This window comes from Hydra vulgaris, chromosome 06 (assembly GCF_038396675.1).
Source record: "Hydra vulgaris chromosome 06, alternate assembly HydraT2T_AEP".
Classification (NCBI taxonomy): domain Eukaryota; kingdom Metazoa; phylum Cnidaria; class Hydrozoa; order Anthoathecata; family Hydridae; genus Hydra; species Hydra vulgaris.
The window spans coordinates 36,578,726-36,593,391 of NC_088925.1; the positions used below are offsets into that span (position 1 = coordinate 36,578,726).

Sequence of the window (14,666 nt, forward strand, 5' to 3'; positions counted from 1 at the left end):
TTTTCTGATTTATTTATGATATGATACAAAACATTAGTCTAGCCAACAAAATCATTACAGAAGCCTAATTACCATAATCATTTTATTTTCTCCACGAGTTTTTGATACCTAAATATCAAAAAAGCCCCAAAAAAAGCTGATCACCCTAGCACTATGTATGGAATACTGTTGTCATATTTGGGCTGGTTCATCTAATGATATTCTTTCTCTTCTAGATAAGGTCCAAAAACGCATTGTAAACGTAGCTGGACCCAGTCTATCTGCTAAGCTTGAGCCTCTTTCCCATTATTGTAAAAATGCTTTTTTTTCTACAAATGCTATCATGGTTGCTGCTCAAAGGAGCTATCATTTCTAGTTCCATCAACTAAAACTCATTCTTGCTTGACTCGTCATTCATCAAAGTCTTGTTCTTTTACTGTATCTATCCCTGCATGCTCCAAAATCTTTTATTTGTCTAGTTTTTTTCTCCGCACTTCAACCCGTTAGAACTCTCTCCCATCTTCATGTTTTCCTGACTCATACAACCTTCAATTTTTTAAGTTGTCAATCAACCATTTCCTTGCTCTATAACTCTAGTCTTTTTTTCTAATAACTCTCAACTTAATAGTGGTTGCTTGCAGCCTTGTTGGGAGTGAATCAGAATTAAAATAAAAAAAAAAAAATGTGTAATCATTTACTCCTATTGAGGCCTATATATATATATATATATATATATATATATATATATATATATATATATATATATATATATATATATATATATATATATATATATATATATATATATATATATATATATATATATATATATATATATGTATATATGTATATATGTATATATGTATATATGTATATATGTATATATGTATATATGTATATATGTATATATGTATATATGTATATATGTATATATGTATATATGTATATATGTATATATGTATATATGTATATATGTATATATGTATATATGTATATATGTATATATGTATATATGTATATATGTATATATGTATATATGTATATATGTATAAATATATATATATATGTATATATATACATATCTATATACAGTATTGCACAAAACATTTGCAACCAACATCGAACAATGCTAAAAAGTGTTCTTAATTTTACATGTCTTAAAAACGAAACGAACTATACTACCACAGCAAACAGTTCAGGAGTCTGGAGTCATAGCATGCCATGACATAAGCGATCAGCTGACAGGTGACAGCACACAGGCAGAATTTTGTCGACAAGTGCCATTTTGCAGCAGACAAAACAAGTGCAACTTTTTTGGTTTGTTTCATTTTCTTAAGTCTGGTCTGAGTCAATGTCACAGAAGTTTTTTAATAATTAAAGGAAGTATCCAGAAGCTTCCAGAAGCATGCAGAAGCTTCCAAAAGTTTCCAGAAGAAGCATTTGGAAGCATCCAGTAGCATCCAGAAATATCCAGAAACATTCAGAAGCATCGAAAAGAAGCATCTAGAATCTTCCAGAACAGGTTCACACAGGTTCATTTTACTATATAAGAAACATGTAAATCAACATGTAATTCAGTCAGTATATGGAAGTCAATCAGTCAATATTATCAAGACAGTTTATCGAAGTGAGTTTTATCAAAGTGTTTTATCGAAGAACATCAATACAAGAAGTGAAATACAACAAGTGTTTCATTACATCAATACAGTCCACATCCAACCAAGACGTTGTGTTCTACAGAGCATTATTGTATCATCACAAAGTAAATGTAACATGGTAAGCCTTGAGAAGCGTGATTATTTATTTTTATTATTTTTATGACTTCAAGTGCAAAAATAGTTCCTGACAGTCTTGGAATGGAACTAAGAAAGAAAACTATTGGCGATTAGGTAAGTGGAATGTCACAAAAAAGTATTTGTGATAAATATCGCGGACAGTATCAAGACTATATTCCAAATATCGTTCTACGGGGAAGTTGGCAGCAAATAACAAAGGTGGAAGACCGCGTTCCACCACTTCTAGAGAGGATTCTATGATCGTCAGATCCATCTAGAAGGATCCCTGGATATCATCAGTCGAGATACAAAAACAATTAGAGCTGCCTGTATCGGACCGAACAATCAGACAACGTACTGTTGAAGCCGGATTGTTTTCTCGACGCCCTGCAAAGAAACCGCTGATTTCACTAAAAAACCAGAAGAAAAGACTCCTGTTTGCTACATCTCATATTGACTGGAATGTGCAGAAATGGCAAACTGTCCAGTGATGAATTGAAGTTCAACATCATTGGAAGCGATGACATTTGCTGTGTACGTCGACCGGCCGGAAAACGCCTCAATTTACATTACTGCCATAAGACCGTGAAGCATGGTGGAGGCAATGTAATGGTCTGGGGGTGTTTTTCTGCTAATGGTTTAGGTCCAATACATCGAAACGATGGAATAATGGACCGTTTCATGTATATAAATATCCTGAAAGATGTTATGTTACCTCATGCTGAATGGAATATGCCAATAAAATGGGTTTTTCAGCAAGACAACGATCCAAAACACACTGCAAAAGTAGTCAAGCAGTGGTTTCAAGACAACCACCTATCGGTGATGGATTGGCCGCCTCAATTTCCGGATCTCAACCCTATAGAGAACCTGTGGGAGATCGTCAACCGCAGAATTAATCATGAAGGTGTTCGTAATAAGGATCAACTGTTTGAACAAATCCAAAAGGCCTGGACAGCGATTCCACAAAGTTTCATTGATCACCTGATTGAATATATGCCTCGAAGATGCAAGGCTGTGATCGACAACAAAGGATTTGCCACGAAATATTGATAGCGAAATACAGCTTGGTCAACATTTTGTTGAGTTGCACTTGTTTTGTCCAGAAAGAAATCAACTTTTTTTAATACTTTTGATTAATTTATTAATTTTCGTGTACAAATAATGAACTTTGTGATGAATAAAACTTGAAGAACTTTGTTTCTAAACAGTTACATAGTTATTTCTCTAAATTGAAAAAATGCAGCACTTTTATATAAAGAAACTAAATTAGCGTTATTTGGTTGCACTCGTTTTGTCCAATACTGTATATCTATCTATCTATCTATCTATCTATCTATCTATCTATCAATATATATATATATATATATATATATATATATATATATATATATATATATATATATATCATAGGTGCATTTTCAAAATTATTTACATGTTTAAAAAAAAAAATTAAAAAAAAAATCAATAAAAACAAGAAAAAATCAAAATCATTAAAACCAAAATACTTTAATCCTAAATTAAAAAAAAAAAAATTAAAATATAAAAATATACCAAGACTAATATTTTGACTATCAAGAGCAGAATCTTCAAGATCAAATCCTTCAGCTAACATAGACTTTCGCAAGTATGACATATCCATTTTTGTACTTTGCACGTGATCAGTTGAAGTATCCAAATTATTAGTAGATAAACTTGATTCATTCTCATCTTCTGAAGAACTATTTTCTGAAGAGTTCGTTGATTTCCTTATTGGTGAATGGCTCATAACCTGGCATTTTAACATAACATGTTGTTAGGTATTTTAACATAGCATCTCATTAGGTATCTTAATATAGGATGTCATTAGGTATTTTAACACAGTATGTTGTTAGGTATTTTAACATAGCCTGTAACGGGTGATGCGGACTTATCGGACAAATCCTAATTTTTATTATTTGAGCATAATAATTAGTTTTTGTGGTTTTATCAGTAGGCAGAAACGTTCTATAAAATATAAACTTTATTATTTGAAACACAATTATTTAAAATGAGGTTAAATGCAGCTGAACGAGAATCTTTTCGAAAGCGACTAAAAATGTTTTTGGTAAATAAACCTAATATATAAAAAAATAAAATCATAAATCATTTTGAAAAGGAAGGATTTGCTCAAAGTACAATATATGATAACCTAAAAAGACTTGAAACTGTTCAATCGTTTTCTGATAGAAAGCACCCTGGTCATCCGACATCCTGGACTAGAGAAAAGAAAGCCGAATTAACGAGACTTGTCAACAATCGAAAAGGGGTCAGTCAGAGAAAAATAGGTATTAAATTCGGTGTAAATCAATCAACAATTGATTGTCAGTTAAAAAAAATGAATATTAAATATAGAAAACGTGAAAAGACTCCAAAATTATTATTTTTTTTTTTTTTAAGATTATTCACCTCCCCAAGGCCCGAGGGGGGGCCACTACAGTCGAGGAGGCTACTCATTTTTTTTTTTTTTTATGTGTTTTTATTTTTTTTTTTATTTTTAGTTGTTATTCGTGGTACAACCCTCTCTCATCCCTTTAACTCCGAAACACGAACCTTTCCGAGCAAGGCCGCTGCGCGGAGAAACTAAGTTGAGCGCGGTACTTCCAGGGACGTGGTGGGAGTCGAACTCCGAACCTCTTGCTTATGAAGCAAGCGCTCTTACCACTACACCACTACCGCTATACACAATACCACAACCACAAATACACTATAGAACAACAAATAAAGGCAAAGAAAAGAAGCAGGAAACTAGTTAACCAACTCTATAACACAAAATTGCTTCTAGTCATCGATGACGAAAAATACTTTTGTTTTGCAGGGGACAACATGCCAGGAAATTCTGGATACTACACAAACAACAAAAAGACATGCTCAGAAAGTGTTCGTTTTATAGGAAAAGAGAAATTTCCAAAAAAATTATTAATGTGGATAGCCATATCTGACCGTGGTATGTCCGAGCCATTGTTTCGCACTTCCAAGGCTCTAGCGATCAATTCATCAATCTATATTAATGAATGTTGAGAAAAACAACTTCTTCCATTCATTCACAAGTATCATGGAGACTTTAACTATTTATTTTGGCCAGATTTAGCAAGTTCTCATCATTCTAAAGATTCTCTAAATTGGTTGGACCAATATGTCTATTATGTTGATAAAGAATCCAATCCCCCAAATGTGACTCAAGCACAACCAATTGGAAATTTTTGGGGACATTTGGCACAGAAGGTTTACGAGGGAGATTGGCAAGCTTCAACAGAGCAAGTTTTGATTGATCGCATTAAACTAAAACTACAAGAAATTGATTTAAACTTTTTACAGTTGTATATGAAAGGCGTCAGAGCAAAATTGAGATCAATTGCAGATGGTGGTGTTTTTTCATATAAAAAATAATATATTTTTATTAAAAGATAAATGCTTTATCTAAAAAAAATATAATAGTAGTTTGTTTTTTTATTTATAAATAAGTTATTGACGTTTTTATTTTGTTCGATAACTTCTGCATCACCCATTAATTAGGTATTTTAACATAACATACCATTAGATATTTTCAGTTATGTAACTTTTGCATCATTATTACAATTCTAACTTTAATCAATTTTAAACTTCAAATAGTACGAAAATACCATAGAATTTATTTTAAAAAGTTAAATATTATTTTTATTTTCTGAGCACTAATCTATAATCTTTTTCATTATAAAAAAACAAGAGTTTTACATTCGCATTTCATAACTTTTTCAAAATACAAAAGTTGCATGTGTAACATAACGTGTAATTGAAAATGCAAAAGTTTTAAAGGAAAACAAATTGGAAAGCCCTATTTATTCAACCAACCAGGCATTTGACATCAGTCAAATGTCTGGTTGGTTAAAAAACTTATGATGATTCTCAAGATTTTCTTTTTTTAGATTTCAAGACCTTATGATGACTTTCAATTTTTTTATTTTCTATTATTTAAACTTTTTTTACTTCATCAAAAAATTTATTATATATTTATATCATGTATTTAAAATATAAAAATTGCTACAAATTATGTTACAATATAATATAAATATATAGTCTAAAAAAGACATATGCACACACACAAAAAAAAAACAAAGTATTTAAAATGCATTTTATAAAAATGTTTCAAGCTTGATGTTTGTAATTCATGGTAAAAATACATTATGTAATGAAAATTTATTTTTTAGTGATCCAGGTCATATTTGAAAAATCTGAAAAACATTTTGCAAAAAAAAACAAAAAAAACAAAAAACATAAAAAAGATCTAGAATTTATTTTTCTTATATTTAATATAGCTTACAGCTTTCTCAATTTTTTTGAAACTTTTTTTATATATTGTATGGGTAATGAATAAAAAAGTTAAAAAAAAATAAATAGAAAAACATAAAAATGGAAGAGAGTTTCAAAGGGTTGAGCACAGGAAAAAAAAACTAGACAAAGTTTTTAGAGTATGGGACAGATACAGTAAAAGAATGAGACTTTGCTGAATAACGAGTCAAGCAAGAGTTTTGGTTGGTGGAACTAGGGATGGTAGCTACTTTGAGCAGCTACTATGATAGTATTTGTAAAAAAGAGAAAGAGATGCAACATTACAATGATGGGAGAGTGGCTCAAGCTTGGCAGGTAAAGCAGCTCAAACTACATTTACAAAGTGTTTTCGGAAACTGTCTAGAAGAAAAAGAGCATTATTAGAAGAACCTGCTCAAATATGACGCAATTTTCCATACAGAGACGAATAAGAGATTTGTAAAGGTAGAGAGTGGATTCAGGAGTAAGAAAATAGCGAGCGCAATAAAGAGAAGCAACCTTAGCAGATACTAATTTAGCATTTGATTGTATATATGGTTTCCATGAGGGTTGCCATTAGTCAATACAGGAATGTCAACAGTTGCGAAGGCCATCCTAATATATATATATATATATATATATATATATATATATATATATATATATATATATATATATATATATATATATATATATATATATATATATACAGGGTGCGGAAAAAGTTCCTATACAAAAGTATAATTTAAAAAAATTATCTGTATAGTATTTTCTTTCAATATATAGTGTGTTTTTAGTATTATTTTGTTTTAAATTAAAGTGTAATTTGTTTCTCGTCTTGTACAGGAACTTTTGCTGTTTTTGCTGTTTATATTTTTGTACGGGAACTTTTTCCGCACCCTGTGTGTGTGTGTGTGTGTGTGTATATATATATATATATATATATATATATATATATATATATATATATATATATATATATATGCAAATACACAGTACTGTGCAAATTAATTGCATCAAAATCAAAACAATAAAAATCCAGGAGTTTTAAGTTTTCTCTCTCCAACATAATAAAAACTTATTCACTAATATTTTGTGTGTCCTTCTAGTGCTGCTATGACTTTCTGCGCACAATTTGGCATAGTATCTATCAAATTTTTACAAATGTTTTGGATTTCTGGGTCTTCAAACTAAATCTGAAGTATAGTGGTGGTAAGCTTAGTTATAGTTGTGCAGTCATGTTTTTGCAGTCTTTTTTTTTACAATTGCTCAGAGATTTTCGATTTGATTGAGATCTTTGGAGTTGCCAGGCCATTTTAGTGTTTTAATATTAATTTCTTCCATGAATTTCTTGATTTTTTTGGATGTATAGCTTGTGGCTAAACCCTGCTGCAATATTCTGAACTAAAGAAAATAAATTAAAAATTATCAAGTCTCTTCAATTTAATATCTTCAATTTTTAAAATTACATAATATAATAAAATAACTGTAAATTTAACAATAACAACTTTTGTCGTACTCTTCTCCATTTTTTAAGTCCACTTTTTGTATTCCTTTGCCCACAAAAGGCTCTTCTTCTTCATGGTATCTGTAAGTAATGGTTTTTTAGTGGGTTTTCTAGCAAACCTTTTAACAGCTATCAACCTCTGCACAGTAGTTGAGCAGACATGGATATCATGCATAACTAAATCATTCATTTGTTGATCACTTGCCTTCTTTGGGTTTTTGATACTCTCCAACATCAGATATCGGTCATCTCTCACTAAGATTTTTTGTTTTTGACCACATTTTTCTTGTCTTAATGGTGATAAGCTGACTGTTGCAAAGTAATGATTCTCAACCCAGCTAACTGTAGATTGGTTAACTGAACATAGTGTGGCTATTTTCTGTTGAGATTTATCAGAACACTGAAGTAAAGTTTATACTTTTGATCTTTTTCTTGGTGTAGTGTCCATCTTTATTTATTTCCTTTTTTTAAATTTACTCATCTTTCTAATCACAGTTAAAATAGAGAAAACGTATTTTGTTAATTTACCTCTTCAAGGCTAATAAGGCCACAACAGACGAGGAGGCTACTTAATTGTGGTTATAACCCTCTCTCAACTCTATAACTCTGAAATACATACTTTGGAGAAACATGTTGATAACACTGAGTTTTAAAAATTTTTAATAAAAATTTATTTTAGAGGTGGTGCTAGACCCTTTATTATTTAACAAGCCCCTAATATTTCGGACAAAAAAAGTCTTTTAAAAGTAGCTAAACCTTAACAGAAGCAAAATTGAACAAAAAATTCAAAAATAATTGAAAAAAAAACTTTTAGAGAATGTATTATATATGGTATAAACAAACTTTAGTTAAGGAAAGAAGTTGCTCAAGATTGTTTATATTAGAGAAACAGCATAAAAGGGGAAGGCTAAAGCTTGATGATGATGATAATTATAATGATAACGATGAAGATGATGATAATGATCAAGTTGATCATAATGGTGTTTATATATAAATATACATGAATATATATATATATATATATATATATATATATATATATATATATATATATATATATATATATATATATATATATATATATATATATATATATATACATATTTATATATATATATATATATATATATATATATATATATATATATATATATATATATATATATATATATATATATATACATATATATATATATATATATAAAATAATACATAACATGAAATTGGAATAAAAAAACAAAACTTTATGATGTATTAATGTTTTTGCAGTCCTGGTCACAAATAAAACATTTAAACATAGCAAATAAAACATTTAAACATTTAAAATAGTTCAAAAATTTAAATTTATAGTAAGTTCAAAATGTCAGATTTTTTTGTGGTCCGTAAAAAATTAAATTTTATTATAGTTTTACAATTTCAATAGTTCTTGAAAATAACATCACTGATCTTTCTGTTGACCTTTAATAAAAGATCATTTAACTACTCTAAAATGAATTTTCTGAACACACTATTGATGAGTTTTCCTTGCTTTTTTTTGTAAGTTCAAATTTAAATTTAATAAACATCTCTTTTTGAACACTTTAGCAATTGCTGTGTTTCTACAGATTTTATAATTCTTTGGCCCCTCCCTTTGCCTCAATTTTTTTTAGAGGGGTTCCTTAATATATATATATATATATATATATATATATATATATATATATATATATATATATATATATATATATATATATATATATATATATATATATATAATTAGTAAAAAACATCTAACTTTTATCAAAAAACATCTAACTTTTAAAAAACATATCTAACTTTTATCTTCGACTTGAAGTTTCACCATTGCTGGATCATCAGGAAGGGTCCCTTCCTGATGATTCCTTCCTCAGGAAGGGTTCCCAGGAAGGAACCCTTCCTGATGATCCAGCAATGGTGAAACTTCAAGTCGAAGATAAAAGTTAGATAAGTGTTTTTTACTAATTATTTATTGCTCTGTTCTTTATATATATATATATATATATATATATATATATATATATATATATATATATATATATATATATATATATATATATATATATATATATACATATATATATATATATATATATATATATATATATATATATATATATATATATATATATATATATATATATATACATATATATATATATATATATATATATATCATATATATATATATATATATATATATATATATATATATATATATATATATATATATATATATATATATATATATTTATATATATATATACATATATATATGTTCTTAAAAGAGCAGAGCAATTATAAATTAGTAGAAAATGACGTTAAATCTCCCATTTTAAAAAATTATTCTTTTAAGGGGGGATTTAACGTAATTATTATTTGAGCTCATTTATTTTTATAGTTTTTTAGGAGAAACTTATTTTCGTGCCTACATTTAAAAACTAATTCTGATTTTTTGTTTAATAAGCATTCTTGGTTTGCACGTGTAATTATTTATTTGTTGGACTATATATTTTATATTATGTTGGACTATATATTTTAGATTTATTAAGTAAAATAATCAAAATAAAAGATTTAGGCCTTTATCGTGACAATGGTTTAATAGCAATGCGTAAAAAATCTGGTCCACAGCTCGATAAAATTAAGAAAGATATTATAAAAATTTTTTAAAATATTTTCTTGATGTCACATTTAACCTCTCTGAAAATTTATGTACGCCTTTCAAAAAACCAAATGATGAATTATTGTATATTAATATTAATTCAAATCATCTACCCCAAATTCTAAAACAAATCCCGATTTCAATTAATAACAGGCTGAACCAAAACTCCTCTAATAAGAATGTATTCAACTCTAAATGAATATTTGAAGATGCCCTAAAAAAAAGTGGTTTTGAAAATTTTGAACTAAAATTTGACCCTGAAAGGAAGAATACAAAAAAGCGCAATAGAACTAGAAATGTAATTTGGTTTAACACCCCATATAGCAAAAGAGTTTCCACTAACATAGGAAAAGTGTTTTTAAAATTGTTCGATAAGCATTTCCTGCCCTCTAATAAATTACATAAAACTTTTAATCGAAATACAATTAAAGTTAGCTACAGTTGCACAAAAAATATGGAAAGAATTATAAAAAGTCACAATAATGCTTTGTTAAACAAAAAAAGAAATCCTAAACGAAAAAACTACAGAAAATTGTAATTGTAAACAAAAAAACAATTGTCCAATGAGTGGAAGTTGTTTATCACAAAATGTGGTATATAAATGTGTTGTTTCCTCTAAGAATGTTAAATCCTGATAAACAATACATTGACATAACAGAGGGTGAATGGAAAAAACGTTTTGCCAATCATAAGCAATCTTTTAAAAATAAAAAGTATTCAAAAGACACCATGCTGTCAAAATATATATGGGAATTAAAAGGTAAAAATATTGATGATTTTATACTGAATTGGTCCATCCTTAAAACAGCGCCTGCATAAAACAATATTTGCAAAAAATGCATACTATGCCTACAAGAAAAATTTGAAATAATTACACATGCAAACCAAGAATGCTTATTAAACAAAAATTCGGAATTAATCTCTAAATGTAGGCACGAAAATAAGTTTCTCCTAAAAAACTATAAAAATAAATGAGCTCAAATAATAGTTACGTTAAATCCAACTTTTAAAAATCATTTTTTTTAAAAAAAGCATAAGTAAGATTTCTAAAGAATTTTTTTTTATAATAGTGTCAGCAAATTCTACAAATGTGTGAAATTTACAGTAGTTAAGACATTTGCGACTTCCTGTAATTTAATTTTTGGTATAAATTGAAGTTTTATTAATTTGATCATTCATTTCTGATGAGTCTTTATTGATGAAACACAGTGTTAAATTAAAAAAATTTTGTAAAGTGATTTTCTACTAATTTTTATGTATATATATATATACACACACAGGTGGAAAGTAACGAATTACATTTACTCATGTTACTGTAATTGAGTAGTTTTTTTGTGAATTTCTAACTTTTGTTTCCTTATAGTTTTCATAATATCTTATTAAGTGAAGTTACTAAGACATCAAACATGTGCACTGCCCACGTTTCGAATTTTAAATCTTTATTACTCGAATTTTAGAAGAAAATTTAAATTAAAGTTTTGCTATGTTTACACTTTGTACAAAGTACTTTGAAAGAATATAAGAATTTGTTTATATATATATATATATATATATATATATATATATATATATATATATATATATATATATATATATATATATATATATATATATATATGTATATATATATATATATATATATATATATATATATGTATATATATATATATATATATATATGTATATATATATATATATATATATATATATATATATATATATATATATATATATATATATATATATATATATATATATATATATATATATATGTATATATATATATATATATATATATATATATGTGATAAAAAGTTTCAATACAAATAATAACTGTTCAACCCAAAAAAAGAAAATGAACTGGTTATGAACATTCAGTTGATGGAAAAGATTGTTGGTATTGTTGGTTATGATTTGTTTGGTCAAGAAAATTTATTCAATATTCAAGGGTTAAAACTAGGCTCTCCAGCTCTACTTATTTTAGATGGACATTTCACACTGATTAACATGGACTCACACTGTTTAACATTGTGAGAGAGAATGGTGTAATTATTTTGCATCTGCCTCTTTATTGTGGCAATTAAATCCAGCCAAGGATTTGGCTTTAATGAAGTCACTTATACTTACTATGACAGAAAATGGTTGAAATGATTTTCTGTCAATTTTAAATTAATTAAAAAAAATCAATTTTGAAAAGATCTAGAAGCTGTGAAAATGAAAAATGCCATAAATGACTATCAAAATACAGGCAAATGATTAGTTAATAAAAATGTTTATTCAAAAAGCAAACTTGTATTTAAAAAAACAAAAATGCTAGATAGATAAGCTAATGATGCTAAGTATAAGGACCAAATACTGCATCGACGAAATACCTGTAGCGATTGCTACAGTTGAGCATATTATTCATGCACTGGTTTATAAGAAAAAAATAAAAGGCCCAGTTTTACTTGTGAACTATAACAAAGAATTGAATAAAGTCTACATCTTATGTTATTGATACAATTGTTCAAACACTTTTAAGTCAGACATTAGGTTGACCAAATGTCAACCCTAATTTCGAGGGCTGATATATACATTTATAAATATATATATATATATATATATATATATATATATATATATATATATATATATATATATATATATATATATATATATATATATATATATATATATATATATATATATAATTTAATACTTGAAGCAATCACAAATTTTTATGTTCCTGGGTAAAAGTTTTTATGAAAAAAGGTTTCACCATGTATTTCAAAAACTTCGACATAAAATAACCTGGTCAGATGAATATTACCTTGGACTATTTTTCAATCAGGTAGGATGAAGCTAATTTTGAAATTGATGTGTACTTTCCAGACCATAAGTATCACCAAGAAATGCTTGTCTTTAAAGTTCATTTATTTGTACACACTATTAAAGTAGTAATAAGCTTTTATTTACTTCTTTTTATTATTATTTTTTTTTTTTGGCATACAAAAATAAGTATTTTATCCTGTATTTTTATCCTGTATTTTTATTACCTGGATTAACATCTGTTTCATACAAATAATATTTAAAACATAATATTTGTGAGAGTTTTATGAAAATTATTTTTCTTCATAAGACTCTCACATCTATTATGCTTTAAACAACTTCTATTTTTGTTACAGTATATTTGATGTTTTTCCAAAATTAAGTCTTTAAACTTTTAAATTAAATTAATTAGATTAAGCTATTGAGATGCTATATATTATTATTATGATTTTATTTTCTCTGGTTTATCCTTTATTTATTTTATCAAGTTTTTTTCTTTTATCAGTTTACAGTTTGTTTCTTTTTGAATTGTTTGGTTTTTTTATTTCATTTTTTAAATGCGCAAATTATCAAAATATTAAAAAAAACCGTGGCCAAGTTGTCAAACAGAAAAAATTATGAGGTTATATAAGTTGTGCAACTGCATGCCTAACCTAAGAAGGCTTGTATATATCTATATATACATATAAACAAAATAAACAAAGAAAATGACTAAAGAATAAACAAAGTAACAAATAATAAACCAAGAATAAACAAAGTAAAAAAAAAACAAAGAAAATTGAAGCAATTTTTTATATAGCTTTATTTTATTACTTTATTATTGATAATTCGAGGTTTTCAATTTTATTTTTAGTAAGAAATGTCTATCATTAAAAACATTCAATGAGTAAAGTGAAGATATTTAAAATGTAAATAAACTGGTAATTTTTACTTAAAAAAAATTAAACAAAAAAAATGACCTACCATTGAAGCAATCTCATCAGCTTTTTTATCAATATTATTCTGTTTCCATTCACTGTCTAAAGAGTCAAGTTTTTTAAGAGATGCAGTGTGATTAAAAATTAAATTACTTTGAGGAGGTAAAAATATTTCATCTTCAACATTTTCTTTAATGATAAGAAACTGCCCTTCATCATTACAACCAGAATCAACATTGTCTTCGGGTAGACTGTTAAAATTTCCTGACACAACTTCTTGGCTTACATCACCTAATTTTTCATATTTATCGATTGACTGAAAAGAATTCATATCATTTGTCTTATTATTACATTCACTTTCATTTATATATAAGTTCATAGGAACTTGATGATTATCTTTAATGTTGCTTACAAGAGGTTTCATCGAGTCTTCCTGGTTTATTTCTTCATTTATTAAAGTAACACTATCAACACCATCAACATAGTCTTGCTTTGAAGTTAATTCATCTTTAATATAATTAAAAGGTATATTTGTTGACAGCTGTGATAAGAGTTGTGGAGAAGGAACCTGTAAGAATAGTTCATTTGTTTCATAGTATTAATATTTTTTAATATTTTTAAATGTTATTATCTGAATGATATAAAAAAAAGGCTTTTTAACTAATAAAAAAGATTTTCCAGATTTAAAAGTTGAAAAA

General features: G+C 26.9%; 1 protein-coding gene across 3 annotated transcripts in view; it reads right to left on the bottom strand.

Annotated features, from left to right (window-relative positions):
- The window catches only part of LOC105844128 (neurabin-1), a 75,999-nt gene that overhangs the window by 16,444 nt on the left and 44,889 nt on the right, over positions 1-14,666 (bottom strand). For 2 of the 3 annotated variants that reach the window (XM_065800014.1, XM_065800012.1), the window contains exons 13-14: positions 14,015-14,536; positions 3,309-3,525 (exon numbers count right to left, since the gene is read on the bottom strand). In XM_065800014.1, the coding sequence (XP_065656086.1) occupies positions 3,309-3,525; positions 14,015-14,536 (739 nt within the window). The remainder of the gene's footprint in view (positions 1-3,308; positions 3,526-14,014; positions 14,537-14,666) is intronic. The other variant, XM_065800013.1, reaches the window with a different exon arrangement.